General features: G+C 40.4%; 1 protein-coding gene across 3 annotated transcripts in view; it reads right to left on the bottom strand.

The window, feature by feature from the left end:
* Positions 1–1,574: 1,574 nt before the first annotated feature.
* LOC130186261 (WD repeat-containing protein 7) overlaps positions 1,575–23,764 on the bottom strand; it is a 119,659-nt gene continuing 97,469 nt past the window's right edge. For all 3 annotated transcript variants that reach the window (XM_056403184.1, XM_056403186.1, XM_056403185.1), the window contains 6 exons: positions 20,098–20,215; positions 19,537–19,686; positions 18,729–18,811; positions 17,717–17,816; positions 8,375–8,479; positions 1,575–6,015 (listed from right to left, as the gene is read on the bottom strand). In XM_056403184.1, coding sequence (XP_056259159.1) covers positions 5,812–6,015; positions 8,375–8,479; positions 17,717–17,816; positions 18,729–18,811; positions 19,537–19,686; positions 20,098–20,215 — 760 coding nt within the window. In that variant the 3' untranslated portion in view covers positions 1,575–5,811. The remainder of the gene's footprint in view (positions 6,016–8,374; positions 8,480–17,716; positions 17,817–18,728; positions 18,812–19,536; positions 19,687–20,097; positions 20,216–23,764) is intronic.

Here is a 23,764-nt window from a genome sequence, read left to right as displayed (position 1 = left end):
GAGTTAAAGCGCTGTGAGATTAAAGGAAGAGATTGATCTTCTCTCTGTGATCAGAGATGTGTTAAAACAGGTCCACCATGCTCTCATTATGAAGGGGAGAAAGAGAGAGTGTTTAATTAGTCAGACAGAGGCAGAGTTAGAGAAGGTTTTTATATTATGGTTGAATTTTTCTCTCTTTTTAGTTGAAAGTTGATCCCCATGTTTGATACTAAGTTTTTTTCTTCAATGTTGCTTCAATTTGTTCACCTTCAATAATTATCTCTCGGAATGAGGTCGTTTTTATTTCTAGTGACAGATTCCACCATGTCCTTGCTGGAGTGAAATTGCTTTCATGTGCACGGACACACAGGAAACTATACATATGTGTAATTATGTTACATAGTGTTTACATAGCATTACTGTTCGTAATTTTATCAGCCTCCCTGTTTACTGCTGTATCAGAGCTCTATTAAGTTACTGCTAATGCAAAGACAACATTTCCTACTACTGCCTGGCATTAAACTGCCTAACCACAAGGATGCTTTTATTGTGAAGCAGCCACAGGAAATGACTATTGCTGACTGCCACTGATCATTAAAACTGTGTCTGCAAACCAAGAGTTGTTTTACACCCTTTCTGACAGAGGGTGAGTTTTAAATACTGCAGGGAGTAAAGTTACAGCCAACTGCAGACTAGTGACAACACACCTCCAACATGTCATACAGGTGAAGAATGTCTGTGAGATCAGACCTTGGTCGCCCACAGCATGATAATTGACTGTGTTCAGCTACAGCAATCTCTCATCTGTAGCTGCAGGCTACCTGCATGATTAATACAAGACTGTAGTGTATATTTGTGAAGGAATAAATAACAGGCAACGAATTAATGAGCAATAAATTGCACTTTTACTTTAGATGAATACAAACTGTCTGTTGCTGCTGGTTTATATACTCAAAGTTATATTACACATTAAAATGTCTAAAAACAACTGGACCTGTGTTCTATATGTTGTTGAGTTGTGTTCTTACATCATCCCAAATGTTTCCATCAATTCTCAAACCAGAGGAATCTGTGATTTTAATCATGGTAACGTTTCATTGGTCGCCTGTCAGTGACATCATATCCTCTATGATCATGTGTCAGTGTGTTTGTCTGACAGAAGCTCAACATTGACTTTTATCTAGTTTTAAGCCACATACACTTTTTCCACCTTGGTGGTTTTCAGCTCTATATTTGAAGCAGATGAAGGATTTTAGTCGTCGGACGTCTGGATCTGAAGTTATCAGAGAAACAAGCTGAGGAAATGTTAGACAGCTCAGCTCCCAGCTGCTGGAGACGTCCTGTCCTGTGTCACTGAAGAGCGTCGCTGAAGCTCTGATTCTGCTTTATTCAGTGTTTCTACTGGTTTTAACCCCCTGGTGTGTTTGTTGTGGAGATGATACTGAAGGAATCCAAACTGGGAGGGGCTTAAGGTAATGGCGGTGAAGACAACAACTCCCATGATCCCACACTATTTCATGACATCACCCAAAGTCGTCTTATTTGTTTACAGCAAATTTAAGTTTAAAGAAAAGAATAAAACAGGAGGACGAATATCTGATGGTCTCATTTTCATTTTTATTGGACACAACAACAACAACAACAACAACAACACATTTAAACACATGTTGTTTTTATGATGCACAGTAGATTCAACTGTGGGGAGCTTGTATACATGCACTACATCACTCACACACACACACACACACACACACACACACACACATACAATCTTAAATATTTAGACTGAGTCTACTGTCTTTATAAACAATTAATATATAATCACATCAAAATCAATAAGAAAAAAAAATGCTGATTACATTTAGTGTGAAATTCAGAAATGAATGTTTGCTGTTGAAAACTGAGTAAGCAGAGACTTTCTAAACCACATAATCAGCTGATCATCACACAGTGGAAATGTTGATAACTGAGGGAAATCCTTTGTTTGCAGTCAGAGGCAGAAGCTGCTTCACATGTTCAGGAAACAAGAAAAGGAAGGAGGAGAAAGAGAAAACAGAAGAAACAAAGGGACCTAAAATATACAAATGTTTCTCTCATGCAGTCACAGAGCTCTTCTGTACAGCGCTGTTAAGATCCATTTTATGAATATATCAAATGCTAAAAGTGAAACTGTTTTCGGAGACATTCTCAGTAGCTGTATCACGTTTTTCATGTACTTGATAAAACCACAAGGTTCTTGAAGACATTTCGGTTCACTACCTTCACCAAAGAACCTTCTTTTTCTGGGTGGATGACCTGATCTTCCTCGCTTGTTACTTACTCTTCAGCTCTTCCTCTCTGCCTCCTTTATTTTTCTCACCTTTCCTCCCCTGAGAGGCTGCCAAAAACATATTTTCTCAAACTGTTAAGAGTGGTGGAGAAAATGTAAAATCAAGATCTCAAAGCTGTCTGGACCTGGCGTAGCAAAGCTGGCTGGGACTTGACGTTTGTGTTTGTCTGTGTGTGTGTGTGTGTGTGTGTGTGTGTTTTCAAAAACCCATCTGACGAGCTGCTGGATATTTTTTTTTGAGGAGAGGAAGAACTTGTGAAAAGCTTTGACACGCTCGGGTTTACAGGTGTGTAACGGTGTTAGAAGCTTTCTGACAGCACTAATGAAACTGACAGATGGAGGAAGGAAAGGAGGGAGGACAGAGGAGAGGAGGAGGAAAGGAGGAGGAAAGGAGAGGAAAGGGGTTCAAAAGATGGAAGCAAAGCAAATGAAATGTGCTTAAAACCAAACTCTTCAGACGTATGCGAGCTGCTTCCAAGTGTCACAAAAAGCAAAAGTAAAAACATCTATCCGCAGTCTGATAACTTGAAATGCGTTGAGTAGACTCCAGACCTCCACCAAGGCCAATGTCAAATAACTTAAACCAGATTTAACAGGACAAAAAAAATCATAATTATAATCTATAGTAAATGACCCATCTATGCCCCAAAAGTGGGTTCTTCCCTGGCCCGCGGCCCATCCCTCCACCAAGTTTGGTGCATATCAGTTCAGTACTTTTTGTGTAATCCTGCTAACAAACAAACAAACAAACAAACAAACCAACCAACCAACAAACAAACACACATTTAACACATAACCTCCTTGGTGGAGACAATGACAGCAAACTTTTACTTTATAAATATCATATCTCTATACATAGATGTATATATATATTTCTTTCTCTGCATAAAACTCCAACTCTGAGCACTAAAACAACACTTTAAAGCAAGAAGGTTCTGACTGACAGTGAAGGTATAATGTGCAAAAACACGTCTGTTGCATCAGAAAAAAACAGTGATATCACGGTGTACTGACACACCCTGAGTTCACTCCTACACCACTGAAGCAAGATGAGAAGATAAACCACTGGAGATCCACAAAAACAGTTTGTCTTTAAACAGATTACGCTGTTACAGCTGTTCGCATTCCCCCATAAGCAGCGATGGGTATGGTTAGCCCCCATGCTAATAGGATGCTTCCTTGACTAATTGTACCTGCTGTTAGTAATAAGGAATGTTAATAACATTTAAGAGAAGAGTTGCAGTTTTCTTTTATAACACAACATGAAAAATGAATATTAAACTGTAAAATAAACGACTGTGACCAGCCGTGACACATGTGGCTGCTATTGTTTCCACCTTGTGAGTCTGTGTGTTTGTGCCATCATGACAAAATGTGGTCCTGCAGACACCTACTGTAACAGGAACTACCACAGAGGCAGTTTCATATTTTTGGCAGGTGTTCATACCTCTGTCACAACTGTGAAAGATAGTCACAAAACTCACAAAATGAAGGCCGAGTTTGATGATGGATGTGGTCAGACCTATGAGTACTGACTGCTCATGTAATAATGGAATAAGATGTAAATTGTATACTGTAATATTTCTTCAGGTATTGTCAATGTTATGAGAAGACATTGCCATTTTTTGGCCTGTGGATGAGAAATTATCTCATCTGAAGAACTAGTTAGTGCCAGGCAGACAGTCACTTTAGCCACAATAAATACACCAAACAGGAAGATTAACACCAGGTTACATTACACAGCAGTTCTAACTGTATATGTACATATTTATATCTAGAGATACCCTCCTAAAAGTCAGGTGGGTGCAAGAATGACAAGAGAAAAGCTGCAAGAAGAAGAGCAGTCTTCACCTCTATTAGTCTATTACGAAGCGTCATCGTCTGCAAAGAAACACCCCCCCAAAAGAAAAGCATGTGAGGGGTAAAATGAGGCAAGAAAATAGGCAGCCACTGTTTTCCTTCAAATATACAAACCTTCAGGAAAGTTTTTACATCCTGACAGAGACAGAAAGAAGTGAGTGAAGTGGGATTTTGGACCAACATGTGGACACAGGGAAATATGGAAACTGTTACTGAATAAAACAGACGGGCTGAAGACAGTAAGCTGAATGCAAACAACAAGATGATGGACAAAACTACCTCAAAGAGATATGCACAAAGGCTGACTACATGACAAAATTCATGTTGGATAATTATCAAAATATCTCATGCACCTTTCTGACCAAACAGTTCCTAGTAAAAGGAGCCACTAAACTAAAAAGTTAAAGTCTCTTGTTTGCATTTCTGATGCATCTGAAGATATAAAGCTGATTCTAGTGGCAGCCAGTAGCAGGCCATTCTCTGTGGACCATATGTACTATATGCATCCCACTACCCCTTTTGCTGAACTATTCAGTGTTGCTGTCATCCACTTTAGATCTGACCAAAATAACGATATGCTTTAGTTTGTGTGAATTTTTCTTCTGTGAATTTTTACATATCTGTGGTGACTGACTGCTGCACCTCCAGCATCTAAACATTTACTGCAATCATGCTTTTAGGATGAACAGTCTGAAGTGAGAATGTGTGCTTAACAGTGAAAATACACTTGGGTGTAAACACGTACACACACATTTCTGTGTGAAGCTCAGAGAGGATGGAAAAGCTTCCAAGGTGTCACAAAAGTAAAAGCAAGAACCAAAGCGCTCACACACCTACACAGACACACAAATGTGAAAAGTGTGTACTTGTCTTAGAGAGTTTAGGGCGTACCAAAGCTTTAAAGGGAGAAGAGTCAACTAGAAATGATTCATTCCAGTTGTGAAAACTAAAGATGCTGTTTCACTCGTCCACTCCCAAACAAACTTTAATATAAAGAGCAGAAAATGGAAAAAATGGCAAAGATCAATTCATTTTTCAGTCACTGTGTTACATCCATGTCCCAGTCCAGTGTTTCTGCAAAGTAAATCCAGAAATGCCTGCAATAACTTTTAAACATTTAATAATAAGATTCTCATAATTAGCACTGAAGTAAACTAAAAACTAGGTGGGACCCAGAATGGCTGCAGCAACAGAACAGATCTGTGACATGCAGCAAATAAATAGGAATGAAAAGAAGGTGTAAACGACTAAAAATACATCAATGCAGTCTAAAATGTAAACAAGCCTTGTATCACGGCCTTTAAAGTGAGTTCACTCACAATTATCACTAAGGGACATAAACCAAAAAAAATCACCCAGTCCAAACCTGGACCTGAGCTCGGTTTTGACTTCTGCAGTTTGAAAACTTCAAGTGACAAACATTTGAATTAAAACCACGTGAAACTTCACTATCAGCCTCCTTCATTTTACACTCTCTTAACCGATCGACTCAGCAGCTCAGGATACATTTTGGGAGCTAAAATTAAAGTGACCAATCCATGCTACAGCTTTTCATAATCTGCCCCAGAGAAAAACAACAAACTAAAAAGCTGCAGGTCTGTCAGATAAAAGAACGGAGATACAGCTGGAGATACAGATGTGGTTTAGACCATGAAGCGGTGCTCCTTGCCATCATGGGCCATCAGGATGACGTTGCGGTTGGAGGTCCAGATGAGGCGTGCGAGCTTCAGGTGATTCTGGGAGCCCGGGGACGCCGGCTGCACTGGAGGAACCTGGTAGGTCTTAATGCAGCGGAGCTGAGGGGCCGAGTTCAGCATCCCGATGCTCCCCAGCAGACCGGTGTTCATCTGAGGAGGGCAAACAAAACATCAAGCTGCAGATACATACATTATCCACTGATCGCTCAATAATCAGTATTTCTTCTGGTTAAACAGTTTAAAGGTCAAAAATACCGACCAGGTCCAACAGAAGTTACCAGAGTTAAAAAAAAACGTCTTTCAAATTTTATAAAAAGCAGAAAATTCTCACACAGGAAAAACTGGAACCATCATATATTTTGCCACATTAATGGGCTTCATCTCAAACAGATGAGATTAAACCAGATCTGAGATCATTTTTAACTCACTATGCAGTTAATTGTATTAGTCTTTTTTATTTAGTGTATTTGTAGTATTTGTGTTAGCTGCTCATGTAAATGAGCATTTTTGATACAATCTGGCATCTTTACATTGAGTATTCTGTGCCGATATTTATACACATGATTTGTCCCTATCAAATAAGTAAATAAAAAAACAATTAAATACATAAACAATGGTCACAACTAACAATGTTAACATCAAGCAGAAGCAAAAGCTTTATAGAAACATGATGAAACATTCAGAAGTTTAAATCAAGTCAAGTTTAGTTCAACCCTAACTGATTCTGGGTCAGTTGGGGTTGAATTCAGTATTAAAATCAGTCATATTTCAGTTAATATTATCTTACATGATGCATATTGTTAAATAGATTTGCATCGATTCAATATTGGGGAACCTGAATTGAAGGGGCCAAATTTGGGCATCTAACTCACTTTTGCCCTGTGGCTCCGCTCAATGTATAAACCTGCTTTCAGCTTCAGTTTCCATTCTGAAGTACCTCATGGCCCTAAGATAATCATACGATTTCAGGGATACAAATTTAAACAAATCATTTTCATGTGCACCAATAGTATTACATCTTCTGTTTTAGTTTACTGAGACCAAACTCAACAAATATTAACGGACAGATCAGAGGAATCACTAGTGAAATGTTTCTACCTGCCTCATCCCTGTTCTTTTGGTTCTCAGTACAGATTCTATACAAACTGTACTTTCAATACTCGCAGTGAAAAATTAGTTAATGAGCATTTTGGTAAGAAGACATTCCACACCAGTTCCTGTTAGTGATGGAGCTGCTGAATCCTCTGAGGAAACGCTGAGTTTAACCCATGAGTCTTCTGTCGCTGCATCCGTGAAGAAGGCAGAGCCCGAGACTGGACACAGCTAGTGTGTGTGTGTGTGTGTGTGTGTGTAGGAAAAACACAGCGAGGAGAAACTCTATCATTTCCTGAGACGACACTGCCCCTCCCTCTCTCTCTCACATACACACACACAAACACACACCGACAGAGCGTCTGCCAGCTCATTACCACAGCAGCCGTCTTGCCGGCGCGCTAGCAGCGGTTTATGCTTACAGTAATGCCATTAGTGTGTGTGTGTGTGTGTGTGTGTGTGTGTGTGTGTGTGTGTGTGTGTGTCTGCAGACAGTCGTGTCAGAGGTCGTAAAGACCTTTCATTCAAAATAACAGTTCTGGGAAGAAGATAAGAAATACACGTCTGTCTGCGAGTACATGCATAGTATTTATTTGTGTGACCGGTAGCATCACTTTGTATTAGTTTTTATTTAGATGTTGTTTCTTGATGCATGTGAACTTTTTCATTTGAATTCTATTATTATTATTATTTATATTTATTAAAAATAAATCATTATAAAGAAGCATACAAATGTTTAATAATAAATAGGTAAATAATCAATAAATATATATGTTTTTTACGATCCCTGGGTGCTCACTGGATATGAATTAAAGCAAAACTTAAATTGGAATGCAAAATATTTTTTAACTATAAAACTATAAAAAAAATATACTTGTATTTGGTGATTAAAGACTTAGATAAGACTTGTGCTAATGCTACACAGCTTGCATTTGTATTAAAAGCTGTTTAAGTCTAGATGAAATGTTGCAGGTTGAGCATCAAACAAACTTCTACATGCTAACCAGCTAGCCTGTCTCATCACTATCCGATACCGAGTCACTGTAACGTCCAGGCTGCTCTTAAGACGTATCATAACCTTTTGTATTGTAACACAATGATAGCTGAAGCTCTCAGCAAGACTGGTTAGTAAACAGCTGTTAATGCTAACGTTGGCTGTAGCAGAAACTAACAAATAGCATCTTCAGCTCTCAGTAGGAAATGTATCTGTACTGGTGAGTGTCTGTGTACAGCTGCTAAGTACAACTTACTGAAGCTAAATTAAAGTGTTATGGTTGATACAGCTGCAAAGACGTGTTTCTGTAGCTGAAACTATTGGTTGCTTGGTTGTTTTTTATGTGCTTTGGATTTCTGAAGGAGAAATTATGTCTTGACAAAAACAAAAACAAATGTATGTATCTGTATTTGTGTCATTTACCTGCCAGAAGGAGATGTGGCTGTCAGCGTTGGAGTATGTTGCCAGGTAACGGCCGTCAGGCGCGAACGACACCGCTGTGATTGGACCCTTATGGCCGTGGATGTTCTGCAGAGAGGGAAAGATGGAGGATCATTTTAAAGAGTGAAACCAAGCCAGCTGAAGAAAGGTATTGCTGGAGCTGGACTGGTTCTTCTTGATTTTACAGACAGTTTTCATCAGTGAATCATTTGGTGAACAGCTGTTTTCAGATTCCTGTATGTTTGTAATAAAAATCAGGTTCTGGGTGAAATACAGTAAAGAAATAAAATCACAAAGAAGAAGAAAAAAGAGTCAAAGTTCCCTGCTTGCAAAGAGTGATGTAAACATGTAAAACATTAAAAGTCAATACTATAACCAGTATACACCTAATGTACTACAACAGTTTAGCACTACAGCTACTGCTAACTCCATAAGACCTAATTACAGCTTATAAAGAAATGTAAACAGACAATTTCACATAAAACTGTCCCATGAAAATGTTGTTTCGTCTTCGTATTAAAAAGCTAAGAAGAGCCACATTGTGTAAATATTATTAGAATAATGTAAGTTTATAAATGAAGTGACTTGTGTTTGTGTATGTGTGTGTAAGGTTGGTTTTGCTTTGAGTAATAAAATCAAGAAATAATGAAACTAATACTCTAACACAAACACAAGCTCAACAGGATTTTCCACTTTTCCACAGTGCAAACAGCTCATGGATTTCTGAGGTGACTGAAAGGCCTGATGGGAAATGGACTCCTGTGCATGCTGACATACAGTGGACGGACAGACAGTCAAATATTCCCCTGTGTGACCCCGGCTTCATGTAGCTGATCACACTGTGGCGGCGGGTCACATCCAAACATCACAGTGAAAATATGACTCACCACTGCTCTAATGGAAAACTCTAAATCTCTATAGGGATATTATGGGAATATTATTCAGGGCGTGAAATGATGAAGTCAGCAAAGTAGTGCCACTGATGCTTGTTGTTAGGTTCTGGTGTGTTTCCCTTCAGCTTGATCAGAAGCTGGAGGTAAACATCAGTCTGCCTGGAGGCTGATGGACCTCAGAGGTGATCTGAAGTGTTACGTTCTGTTAAACTGTGATGAGTCTTTTCGGTCTGTACACTGCTGCTGGTCTTTCTGACAACCCATACTACTGTGACTTTTACTCTGTGCACTCTGAACACCCTGAACTCTTCCCGCTTTATTCATTTTTGCTGAATATAAACTGATTTCCTCTGGCTTCACTCAGGTGGGGTTGAGTTTTTTTTGCTTTTATTTGATGGGACAGTAGAGATTGCCAGGAAATGCAGAGACAGAGGAGGGGAATGATATGAAGCAAAGAGTCCGGTCAGCCGGAAGATGAAACAGGAACTCGCTGCTCAGGGCATCTACGCCCACTTGGTTTGCACCTTAACCACTCAGCTATTGGGTCACCCAATTAATGGGGTCATGGGTGTGGATGGGCGGCAGTTGCTAGGTAATGAGGCAAATTGGGCACCAAACGTTTACGGACACACGATGGACATAACCAGGAACAAAATGGAAAAGTAGTACAAGGAAAAAACTGAGGTTTTTTGAGTAGTCGCTCAAAAAAGAGAAGAATCCAGGGAAAACCAGGACGAGTGGCAACCCTAGTTGCATGCCTTGCTTTGGTTTTATTGGTGTGATACTGACAGACACTATGCGATAAAGAGTGTGTTTATGTCAGTGTGTGTGTGTTGCAGCGTCACAGAGGAAAATCTGGAAAAACGCACAGACAAAGAATAAGAGTATCTCAAGCAACACAGATCATTCCTCATCAACCACAGCAGCTAAAACACGAGCAGAGTTTTCCAAACGATTCCTCTCAGTGACGGATCCAAACTGCTGCTGCAGCTCCGGGTTCAAACCCAGAGTGCAATGAATTCTCTTCTGTGATGAAGACGAGATGAAGAACATATTTGTGTCCTTGTTAAAATTTTATCGAGACGTCTCAGAGAAACTTGCTTTGCCGCGACGCCGCCCAGATTTTCCTTGACAGTAAGTGTTTGGTTTGGATGAGATAATTCCATCAGATGAGGGGCAGCTTCTGGTCCAACAGATGCTGCCATTCGCCTCCAGAACTCAGGGGACAAAATAAAGCAACGCTGCGCCACGTGTAACGCAATAAACTGTCCCACCAGATGCAGGGCGTGTAACGCAATAAATGCCCCCCCCAGAATTCCCCGCCCCACCGCTGCCTCCGACTGGGATTACAAACTCTCACCTCCAGATGAGATTAAGACGCGTCGCCTCAGGCGCCCAGACCCTGAAATAATAACCCGTCTGTGGCGATTAAAGCAGAAAAAAATAATAACGCGATGAAATAAAAATCTCATCTTTTTAATTCGTTCTCTCCCTCCTCCTTTTTGGGGGAAATCCTATTAGATTCCAGCAGTGTCGGCCGAGAAAAAAAGATTTCTTTCCAGCCATCCACCCTGCCTCTCTTTCTTCTCAACATCTCTCTCTCCTGAAGAATCCCTTCATTTCTTTCTTTCACCTTCGATCCATCTTTCACCTCCATCAGTCTTACTCTTCCATTATTTCCGCTTTGGCGAGATCCCGAATCTCATTTCCCATCACCCATTGTTAAAGGTAAAATGATCAAAAGGCTGAAAGAGAGGACACAGTCTGTCTGCAAACGTTCATCAGCTCAAACTGAAAAACGTCCAGTTTTTAAAATCTCGATAACTGAAGTCTTAACACACCTTATTATCCAAAGAGATGAGGAAGGGATTGACTCCCTCCTTCAACCTGAGCGGCAACTACCAGAGTGAATTAGCAGCTCCACAACTTTGGTTTTTGAAAACTTTTTCTGAGTACTGAGACATTTCAAACGGGCAATGAGCAGAGGATTCAAGTGAACAGCTGCTTCATATCCGAGACTTCATTCAATACGCTTACAGCCTTCACTTCTATCAAAATAATTCAATGATCCTTTGGAACTCTATGGAAACTTGAGCATCAATCGGCGTCGCACACCAAAACACATCTCCCCAGTGCTGACCCACACATAACGACTGGCCAATCACAGCTCCTTGTGCTGCTCTGTGGGTTGGACCTTGTTTAATGTTTACGTGCTACATGTTTAAATGAGAGTGATCACAATATGGAAACTGTAAATGCTAAGTCAGCACATAAATGAACAGTGAGATGGAATGTTACAGTCAATAACTTAAACATTTATTTTTAATTTTAATTTTAATTTCACTATGAATTCATTAGTAATGAGTTTGGTAATGCATCATTAAATGCAAAAGTAATGAAATTAATTTATAATGGCTTTTTTAAATGCATCAAGTTATTAATTCATTTATATATAAAGAAAAAACCTGCAAACATGTAAAAGGACTCCAGTGGCAGACAAAACAATGCCTTCACTTAACAGTAACATAAAAACTGTCCAATCAGAGCAGCACAATATGAATTACTACATTCAACTGTGTTCACAGTGTTTAGAATATAGAAGAGAGGGACCAAAAAGAAACAGGATGCAGAGATGAACTGTTTAATGTGCATCAAACATTGATGCTTTCATATATATTATAATCAGGGTCTGTATGTGTGAACGTGTGTGTGTGTGTGTGTGAGTGTGTGTGTGTGTGTGTGTGTGTGTCATGGTGGACTGCCTACCAAATCAATCAGCCTATCAGCGAGCAGTGAAGCACACTGAAACCATTTACAGCACTCTGTACTTCAATACACCTGACGCCTGGGGACTCGACTGGGTGTGTGCGCGCATGTGTGTGCACATGTGTGTGTGTGTGTGTATGCATACATAAGGCTCTTCCTATTTTAGTTCAATTCCCCATGACTGACAGCTCTTAGCCCCACCTCCTCTGTAAATAAGATTTACGTTAACCTGTAGAAAGTATATATAAATATAGATAGATAGATACTTTATTATACTTTATTTAAATATAATTGAAATTGAAATTGAAAACTGCAGGAGCTGAATTTTTTTTGATGAATGTAGGTAGGTGTGTCATATTGTTAGCACCGTAAGTGTTGTGGTGCTGCAGAGACAAATCATATTCTCCATAAGACGTAGAGGTGCATGATTGTTTGGTACAAGACCAACAAAAATCACATCTTCATTATTTTTTGTAATTTTCTGTGAAAATGAAATGAAAAACAATCATTCCAATTGAAATCCTGACTCATACTGCAATCGCAATGTCTGCCAAAATAATCACAATATGATTTTTTTTGCATATCATTCAGTCCCAGTCAAGTCGTTGGACCTCAGTGTGAGCTTGCAGGTCTTTTAGCATTGTAGCAGATGTAGAAGATTTCATTTCAAATGGATCAAAATTACCATTAATCTACACTCGATATCCCATAAGGACAAAGAGAAAACATGTTCTTAGAAATTTGATAATCTATTAAAACTCAAAAATTTAAATCTCTCATTTTACAAAAGTGTTCAGACCTTTGTTCACTATTTTCCAGAAGCCCCTTTGGCAGCAACTACAGCTTTCAGTCTTCTCAGGTGAGCGTCTACAGGCACCGCACACCTGGATTTGGTTTCTCCCGCTCTTTCTGGCAGATCCTCTCACACTCCGTCAGAGTGGAGGAGAAGTGACTGTGACCTGCCGTCGTCAGGTCTCTCCGCAGATGTTCTGGTGGCTTTAAGTCCGGGCTCCGGCTGGGACATTAACACGGTCAGAGACCGGTCCTGAGACGCTGCAGCGTCGTCTCGGCTGTTTGCTTCGGGTCACTGTTGTGCTGAAAGGTGAACCGTCACGCCTGTCTCGGGTCACGTGCATGCTGGGGCAGATTTTCTCTGTTCTCTGTATTTGGCTGCATTCATCCTTCCTTCAGTTCTGACCAGTCTCCCTGTCGCTGCTGCCTACAAGACCCCCCATGGCATGACGCTGCACCCCCCCATGCTTCACCGTAGGGATGGTGTTAGCCAGGTGATGAGCAGTGCCTGGTGTTCATCAGACATAGTGTTCAGAGTTCTGCCCATGCAGTTAAATATCCGTCTCGGCAGACCAGAGAATCATTTTCTCAGAGTTCTTTAAATGCAGTTTGGCAAACTCCAAGCCGAGTCAAGGTAGCCTCCGTTTAGCCGCTCTACCATAAAAGCCTGATTGAAGCTGCAGAGATGTTCGTCCTTCCAGCAGCTTCTCCATCTCTGCAGAAGACGTCTGGAGCTCTAGAGTGACTGTTGGATGTTTAGTTATATCATTGAGCAAGGCCCTTCTTACCAGGTTCCATTGTTCTCCTGGGAACACTCAAAGCTTTAGAGATGGTTTGATACATTTGCCCTGATCTTTGCCTCGCCACAGTTTCATCATGGAGGCCTCTACACAGGTGTGTGACTTTCTAAAGTACGTCCAATCAATTCAATTTGCCACAGGTGGACTCCAGTCAAGTTGTAGACACATCTCAGTGATAATTAAAGCAAACAGGATGCACATGGCCACAGTTTGGAGAGAACACAGCAAAGGGTCTGAATACTTTGGTAATTGAGAGATTTCAGTTTTCTGTTTTTAATTAAAAAAACTTGGTCCTTATGGGTTACTGAGCGTCGACTGACGGGGAAACATTTTTAATTTCAACCCGCAACACAATAAAATGTGCAAAACGGAAAGGGTTAGAATAGTTTCTGAAGCCACTGTAAATTTAGCTTCAGTCTTAAGTATAGGTTATTGTCCTGGATACACTTGGTTGGCTTCTTATAGGATGTGGAGTGGGAGGAGCTAACCCTGAGGCAGAGCTACACCTTCAGTTACAGAGCGTTCTCTCCGGTTTCAGTGGTTACATAAAGAAACAGATGCAGACAGAGAGAAAGATCAGTCAGATTGTTTCTTTGTGTTCAATTAGTAGACTCAGTAGAGTCTGTTAAAGAAGCAGAGCAAGCAGGTGGACACACACACACACACACACACACACACACACACACACACACACACACACACACACACAGAGTAATGCAGCTGACAAAGGACTGTTCACGGAGGCTGATCAAAGCTGTGGCAGATGGTCATGCAGGGACTAGCTAGCTATGGCTGGACACACACACACACACACACACACACACACACACACACACACACACCACACACACACACACACACACACAAAGATGGATTATGAACAAAAATGCTCATCTTCTTCCTCTCCTCCTGATACTTTTGTTTCTTCACCTTCCTTCCTGTTTCATTTCTCCCTTCCTCAATCATCTCTTTATGTCTCTTTTCCTCGTTCTAACCCATCATCCCTCCTCCAGACCATCTCACATTTCTTTTCTCCTTCCCTTCCCTTCCCTTCCCTATCAAGTACAAATGAATCGAATCAAACCATTCATTTAGCATTTCATATTTCCCCAAATCTGGTCCATAAATTTTGTTTTGATACCACTTTTAACTACATCAGTAAAATGTGATCTCACATAAAATTACAAAAAGCTGGAGCCATCTTCCTAAATTTATTGGTTTCATCATACAGATTTTATATTGACTGATTTTAAAAAGGAGTAGATAGTTTTAAGATAATGTTATGTTGCTATTTATCCAGATCTCCCTAAAGTGGTTTGAGAAATTCTACAAATGTGTTAAAACTTTATTTACACAGTGAAAACTGTTGTGGAATTTACTTTAAAGCCCGGCACTGATGGAAATCAAGTGTTTAACCTTAGCTCTGTCCTATACCAAGATTCACTGCGTGCTGGTAATGAGAGCTGACAACACTGACACAGAGCCACTGTTAAATGTATGTATTGTCTTTCAGCTCAGTTCAACAGCTAATGGTACAACTGTTAAAGCCAGGGGCCTTAAAACTTCAAGTCTTTGTCGAATAAAGTTACGTGTGGTCAAGGCTGCTAGGCAACAGGAGCCGTGCTTTGCGACGCAGCGGCAAATATATATACTATACATTATATAATACAAGACATGTGATGTGAGTGAAATAATCATCAACACCATGACTGAGTGTTTCCACCTTGAACTGCAGTGAATCAATGACAGTCTCATAAACACAGATTCAGACAGTCAGGGTTTGATATGTCACAAACCTAAGGAACCAATCCTGTCAACTTGTGGGGATGGGGGGCGGGGCTAAAAAAAATCCTGAAACCTTGTCAGTACAGAGAGAGAGAGTTAGCATTAGCACAACCACTAACACTGTGTCAGCCGCTGCCAGTTACAAGCTAACAAACATCATAAAAGATGCTAACTACGCTAACCATTCTGATTTCTCTGCTAGTCTCTGGTTCTGGTCTCAACAGACTCCTCCTCTGAGTCTGGGTCTGACTGAGGCTCAAACATGTGGCTGAGTCTCTCTGATGTTTCCTCCTCTATCTCGATACTTTTTACTCTTTCACCTGTCCACCTGGAGCAAGCAGGTAGTGGGCGGGGCTCAAAGCCTGATCCACATTTCTCAATCAGGAAGTAAGAGTAGAGTGTTGGTGCTGTGTGTCTCTTTGTATATGTGTTTTAATGTAGCCTGGCTGCAAATTGATTTCCCTGTAAGGAACAATGAAGATACTTTGTACTAGACGTGTTTACAGTTTTTGACTTTTGTCTGATTTTTGTTTTTTGTGTGAAAATCATGTTAAACAGAATATTAATCATCATCAGTTTAAAACATGTCTGGAGAGGAACTTTAATGTCATCAATACAAACTGACAGCTGCTGTTCTCTGTGAAGGAGAACACTATAAAGATTGTAAACCTATCTTTCACAACCACAGAAGGTCAATGATGGTCACTTTGATATTCAAACCCGACCTGCTGGAAAAAGGGCACAGATTGATGCCCTCTCCTGTTCTGCAGAGTATGAACCAAGGAGCTGATGATGTTGTAGATCAAAACTACAGGTAGCTGCTTCACAGTAACGAGACCGCAGCCATGACAACGGCACTGTGAGGCTGTACTTAAGCTCAGCAGTACTGTATGCTAAATGCTAACATTGATCACTGATGTTTAGTGGGTATAGAATTTATCTAGCACGTTCCCCATCCCAGATTAATGTGTTTGCTTGCTAACATTTCCTAATTAGTACTAAACACAGAGTGACGTCTGAAGGGAATGTCATTGGATTTGCATGTTGCTCTACCTGATGGCCTCACTCTAATGTTGCCTGATTGTTGACAGGATGCCTCGTCACCATTACAACAAAATTATACAGCAAAATGTTGTTCCAACATACTTTGGTTTCTTTTTTCTTGTTGAAGTAATTGTCCATGACTCAGAGACACAAGGAAGTTAGAAATAAGCACCAAAATCAATAAGAAGAATCAGAACTAATAAAACCTAAAAGATACCCGGCCTATTAATAAAGATGATAGCTTTATCTTACATTTGAAATTAAACACTTGAAATGGTTCCAGCACTGACACACACAGAGACACACACACACACACACACACACACACACACACACACACACACACACTTCCCGCAAAGCCATTATCTATTAAATGTTAATTATTCCAAATAACGCACAAAGGAAAGCGTCTCTTGTCTTTACGCCATGCACACAAACATAAACACCTACACACACACAAGCACACACCTACAAACACACAAGTACGCACGCACACACACACACACACGATCAAACTAGATGTTGGGTGAACAGGGGCCAGTGCTGTTATCAGATATAAATGACCCCCTCCACCAGACTAGACTGCTCAGGTTACTGCAAATCAATACACAGCAAATTACCAACACACACACACACTCACACAGAAGTACACACAGAGGCAGGTAGCACACACATACACTACACATTCGCACACACAATCAAACGTAAACGTGTGCAAAGACAAAAACATGATTAAGAGAGTCATCGCTTCATCATTAATCAATTGCTGAGGAAAAAAAATAAGTCGGGGCAATGAAACTCCTCTCCTCCTTCCCTCTGTCTTTTCTCCTCCTCTCTCATTTCCCCTTATTTACACCCCTCGTTACTTCTCCCCTCTTGTTCCCTCTCATTTCTTCCTCTACTCTCCTCTCAAAGGAGGTAGTCAGTCATTTTCATGGATGGATAGAAAAATTGGAAGATGGGTAAGGAACAAATGGTCAGATTAAAGGAGAGTTAGACAGATGAATCTAATGATCGATGATTTATGGAAAGACCAAAAAAAAAGACAGGAGGATGAACGAGAAGATGGAGAAATGGGGAGATTGATAGATGATCCATTCAGAGATTTGTGACTGGATGGATGTAGCGCTGCCTGGATGGATGGATGGATGGATGGATGGATGGATGAAACTGATGAACAGGTGAAACCATTGCGACAGAACAACAGAGCTGCCGAGGTGAGCGGTGTGAAGTTTTGAACGAACCTGGCATTTTCCAGTTCGAACGTCGTAGAGGACCACCGAACCCTGACGAGCTCCTACAGCGATGCGGTGACTGCGGTCGCAGTAACCGACCATGTAGAACCTGAGGAAGAGGACGACAGATACAATTTATCAAATCAAGTTTATTTGTGAAGCACATTTAAAACAACCAGAGTTGACCAAAGAGTTCTACGATAATATGCAATGAAAAACACACGACATAATAACAGCTAAAATGTGATAACTATCCCATAGTCTGAGAGAGTTTGAAAATAAAGACACAAGGGATAAAAGTGATAGATAAAACCTTAGAGAAACACCAAAGAGAACATGTGGGTTTAAAGTTAAATGTTAACGGCGGGGAAACACTCAATTAAAACGGGTAAACTGTTCCAAAGTTTTGGGGCAGCTACCGCAAAATCCCGACCAGCCTTTCCCCTTAGTCTTGACCAAGGGGCAGCTGGTCTGAAGATCGGAGAGATCTGGGGATGGAAAGGGGGCAGAGGAGCTCAGAGATATGCTCGTGTCCCAGACCACGTAAGGCCTTAAAAACAAATAAAACAACCTTGAGTCTGATGCAGTACTTGACTGGTAGCCAGTGCAGGGATGCCAGTATAGGTGAGATACTGTCTCTCTTCCTGATATCAGTTAACAGTCCGGCTGCAGAGTTCTGCACCAGCTGTAGTCAAGACGAGGCGGACTGGGTAACGCCCCAAATACAAGGCGTGACCTCCACTGTTTTATTTTTCACTTTTATGCAAACATGTATACAACCTGAAACACAAACCTTATGGATATGTTGAGGCCAGGAAGGGGCAGGAAGGACACGTAAATATATTCACACATTGACACACAGATTAAGTTGCCAGCCACACGCCCCGAGGCAGATGACCTCTGACATCAGCTCAGACACCCAGGGGTCAACTTGCCTTAACTCCTCCCCAGTTCACTCCCCCCACTGACCTTATAAGGAAATGTAGGGGGGCCTTGTTAACACACCCATATACACACGTACTTGCAGATAGCAGGGAAACACTCCTGTAGTCCTTTCTTCTTCACCAGAGAACCTTCGATACAGTACATGATGATATCCATCACCTGAAGAAGAGCGGGAGAGAGAGCATGTGTCTTTTTCCCCAAGAAGTTTCATTACAGGAAGCCGAGAAAGGCTATCTCGCAAATATTTCTTTATCCCGTTATCTCGAGACAACAAAACTCTGTTATCTCATATCTCATCTTATATCATTCAGTTATCTCAAGATAAAAGGATTTAATAAAAGTATTTCATTATCTCGACAGAATGGAATAATCATCCCATTATCTTGAGAAAACAAAGCTCCGTTATCCACTATCTTGAGATAACGACATAATAATTCCATTATCTCGAAATAACAGAGCTTCATTATCTTGAAATAACTGAATAATTATCTCGTTATCTCAAGATTACAGTGTTATCACAAGATAATGGATAATGGAGCTTTGTTATATCTCGAGATAATAGGATAATTATTCTGTTATGGAGCTTTTTCATATGTTGAGATGACAGAATAATTATCTTATTAATAATGATTAATTATTTAATAATAATTAAAAAATAAATATATAATCAAAAATAATCATCTTGAGAAAACAAAGCTCCATTATTGATTATCTCGAGATAAAGGTGTTATCACGAGAAAACTGAATAATTATCCTGTTATCTCGAGAAAACACCTTCTGTAAAAATCTAAAATATGCATGCGTATCTTCTTTATTAGGATTGTGGAGAATGCTGTCTTTGTTCATTATTATTTATGTAACATTTGAAATGTAATGTTTTTTACCTCGACCAGTAGATCCACAACGTCTCCAGGCATCTTCTCTATCAGAATGTCAATCACGCGCAGTATCTCCGTCTTGGCTCGGGCCAGAGTGGTGGTGTGAACGTTCTGCTGTGACTGAGAGTTCGCCTGCGCTGCGTTGTATCGATGAACCTCAACACAAAAACATATATGCATCAATATTTACATATCTCTTATCACTGGGGAGTGATGTATGTATATAAAAATACATGACAGAGATACATTAAATTGGGTAGAGATGTATGTTAAAGTAAAGTTTTTTATGCCTCCACAATAATTTTGGATACCAAAACTAATTTTTACTTATTTATTTTTGATACTTTGACGTATATAGACTTTTTTTATTTTTACAAAAAGCCTTTTTTATGTCACCTTAACTGTTCAATGTGTGAACACATGTGACCATACAAGAACTTTGCCTACATACAATACAGACAGCAAGTTGGCCTGTGTCAAAGTATGATGACGTGAAAGTGGAAACTGACGACTTTTTGAAGCTGCCGTTTGTCTGTTTGTGAAGATATTTGAACAGAACAGTCTCACCTCTCGTGCAATAGTGGTGATGAAGGCAGGCGGCCGGGCAGTGGCGATAAGAGAGAGGGCGTGGCGAGCAGAGCGAGCTGAATCCGCTGGCGGGTTGAGGGGCAAGCCCATGGTAATACTGTGGAGAGTGAAAGAAACAGGCAACGGATTTTCAAAAATATTGTGAGACAAACACAAACACGAAAATTAAGTTTATAAAGAGATTTTTGAAAGGTTGAGTAATTTCACTGTAGTTTTCAGCAAAGTTATTCAAACAGTCATAAAAAGCAGAGGTAGGACAAAGTCATTGTTTTGTGAGTCTGCCAAGATGGCATCAGTGGAGCAGCTCACTCTGAGCTTCAAAACCGCTCTTCATAAAACCTGTGGGTGATGTCATGGAGGCTACGTCCATCTTTATTTACAGTCTAAGGTCTGAACAGCCAAACACACCTTTCCCTCCCGCTCACGTGGTGGATTAGTCTGCATTTGGTTTCTCTAGTCAGTATTCCCGGCAGCAGGATGGTGTATCTGTTAATGAATATAAATAAACTACAGTGTGTGTTGATGGTAATGAAGGGATATGTCACTGTGCAATAGTGTGGCTGATGGATTTTTAATAGTTTTTGGACGATAATGGAGCGCTATGGTCGAGAGGAATAAGATACATCACGCTTGGATACACACACATTATTAGTTATTAGGACACATTCATTGCTGGGCTGCATGTTTTCATGCCATTTGTTGAAAATAATAAACATATAAAATATCAACATAGTTATCTTTTAAAGAGATATTTAGTAAAAACAACAGATGGAGAAAAAGTGGCAGTTAAATGGATGATTTTAGAGAGAGAGGACAAGAATAAGATAAAAGTGAGAAAAGCGGCAGAGACACGGGGAGATCGAGCCTTACTAATATATGGAGTGAAGAGATTAGCGGGCAGCTTATAATGTCAAGGCCGAGTCAATGGGAGCCATTCACCAGACGACAGCATAATGGACTCCCACAATGCAACAGGAATTAGACACACACACCCTAACAGCTGGCCACACACCCCTCTGAGTGTGTGTGTGTGTGTGTGTGCAAGAAAGAGAGAGAGAGAGAGAAAGAGGCTGAGCAAGGCCACCTTGTTAACAAATGACTCTGGGGAGAGAGAGAGAGGGAGGGAGGGAGAGGAGGGAGTGATGGGTGAACGGATGGCTGGGCTGCACGATTCATCTCCTCTGATTACAGATCACAGCTACAGATCCTGTAATTAATACTGGTAATATATTGGCAATATATCAGCAATATTGAGATGTTTAATTTCATTTAGAGAGGTGGCTGTAATTGGAAACAGTCACAATGTTGATATAAGGCAGCAGGAGTGCAGGGAGCTAATTGTACTGAGAAGCACCGAGGTTAACAGCCAACATTTAGAACATGTAATGAAATAATCTGGATTATTATTCCAGTCATATGAGAACACACATGCACGCACACACACACACACAGATTATCACTGTTATTAATAAGAAAAAGAATAAAAGCATATATATATATATATATATATATATATATATATAGGGATGTGTTTCTATCACATATATGAGGGGTGGAGCAGAGAAGTACAAACAGCTCTCAGTACAGTTACTATGTCCTTAATGTTAAAACATATAATTACATAATATTATAGGCATCATAAATGTTGATTTTATGGCAGAGCACTTGTATTGGATTGCATTAGACTGAGTGTATACATAAACTCTCTTACAGGTATATAAATTACAGCTCTATAAAAGGCAAAGCATGTTTGGTTGAGAGTCCAGACTGATGCCTTCCGACTGTTCAGTCTGAGCAACAGTCAGATTCAGTGTCCGTGCACAGTGATGTGAAAGAGAGAAAAACTGTAAATCCACACAAAAGAGAGCATGAGGCCAGGACATGTATGTTCTTCCTATTCTGCACAGAGTTGGTCAAAGTAAGTCCTTGGGTTTATGGCTTGACACTGAACTTACATTTAAACATCACACTGATCATGTTCTACTCAAAGTTCATTTTGGAGCCGGTGCTCTATTTCTGTTCTACACTTAGTGTCCAGAAGAAACTCATACTACCAGCTTTTGATTGTGCCGGTGTGAAACTAACCTCCTGCTGCTCAACACAGTGTACAATGATCTTTGTAGACTTAGCACTTGGTTCTTCCTATGGTACTCATCGCTGCTTAATGTATCACTCCATTAAATGGCCTCCACCAATATAAGAAGACACATTCATTCATTCATTCACATCATTCTGGTAGCATGTTCATCAGTATCATCCATCATTTGAGGCATTCAACATGATACTTCTTCATCCCTGTGGTCAGAAAAGCAATCGGTAAAACAGCCGTTATGTTTAAGGCTCCTTCCGACTGGAACAACTTCCCTTCAAACACAAGAACCATAACATGTTTAAATATAGTGTGTCTCCCTATCTTTAGAATAACGTCTGTATACAGTATACAAAGGAGTTAATTTTCTGTTTATGCATTATGTTAGTTTTGCTGGGTAGTATTTGTTCACAGCCTCTCTGTGGCCATCTAGTGGTTGGTGCTTTTCTGAGGTTTGTGTATTGTATGTTAGGACCCGCTCTCATGCAATACAGGAGATGGTTCATCTCAAGGGTTTATCCTAAAGAATTAACATGTTATATATGTGAACTTAATTGGATAAATAATCAGTTATGAATTTATTTATAAATGGACTGACTGAATATACCTAAGTAGTACAGTAGACTCTGGTTTTCAATTTGTGTTGCCTAACTGCCAAACACACACAACATACAGACACACAAAAAGTAAAGCCAAGCACTGGTAAAAAAAAATCCCATAACTAGTCATTTCCAAGAATTTTGCCCAGATTGAAATGACACAAACACATGCAGACTTCAGTTTGTGTGTGTGTGAACCTGGCAACATGACTGCATTCACAGCCAATATCACGCTGACATTATCCAGTCAATACTGAGTCACACACATAAACACACAGTGAGGATTGGAGGTATTGATTTTTGTGTGTGAGGGAGGAGTGAATAACCTCGGTCACATGATGAGAGTCACTGCTGCAAGAAACCAAGACTGTGTGTACATGACTGACTGTTTAGGGACCCAGTTACTGACTGGTTTGCTCAGTGAGTTGCAGACAAGGTAACCGGAGAGTTTACTGATCGACAGGCTTATAGACTGATGCATTGACTCATTGGGATAAAGCATGAAGCTCACCTTTGTGTCACTTGTAGAAGTTTGTTTTTGGTAAAACACCCACTATACTTTGGCTGTCACCAACCATCACATTGCAGTGGGTGTTTTCTGCCCTTTAGCCTCAGATATTGCAGAGACCAGAAACTTACTTGAAAAGCCACACGGAGGTCAGATTTATGCTTTATTTTCATTTACCACTGGTTGACAGTTGACTGGCTGGTTTGGCAGAGGCACGTATGGTTAACATCCCCACCTTCGATAAAGAGCGGAGCACAGCTGCTGCTTCTATGGGAACCAACCAGCATCGTCTTCCACACAGTGGACGAGACAATCTAAACTAAAGACCAACAAGCCAATCATCAAGAAAGCACACGCAGTCGGCATGGCAGCAGACAGCTTCTTATTTTATTACAAGAGGCATGCTATGGGTTTGTCTGCCAGAGAATGATCATGTTTTTGTGCACGCAT

This window comes from Seriola aureovittata, chromosome 18 (genome assembly GCF_021018895.1).
Source record: "Seriola aureovittata isolate HTS-2021-v1 ecotype China chromosome 18, ASM2101889v1, whole genome shotgun sequence".
Taxonomy (NCBI): Eukaryota; Metazoa; Chordata; class Actinopteri; order Carangiformes; family Carangidae; genus Seriola; species Seriola aureovittata.
The sequence above is the reverse complement of the archived record's forward strand: the minus strand, read 5'-3'. Positions and strand labels throughout refer to the sequence as shown.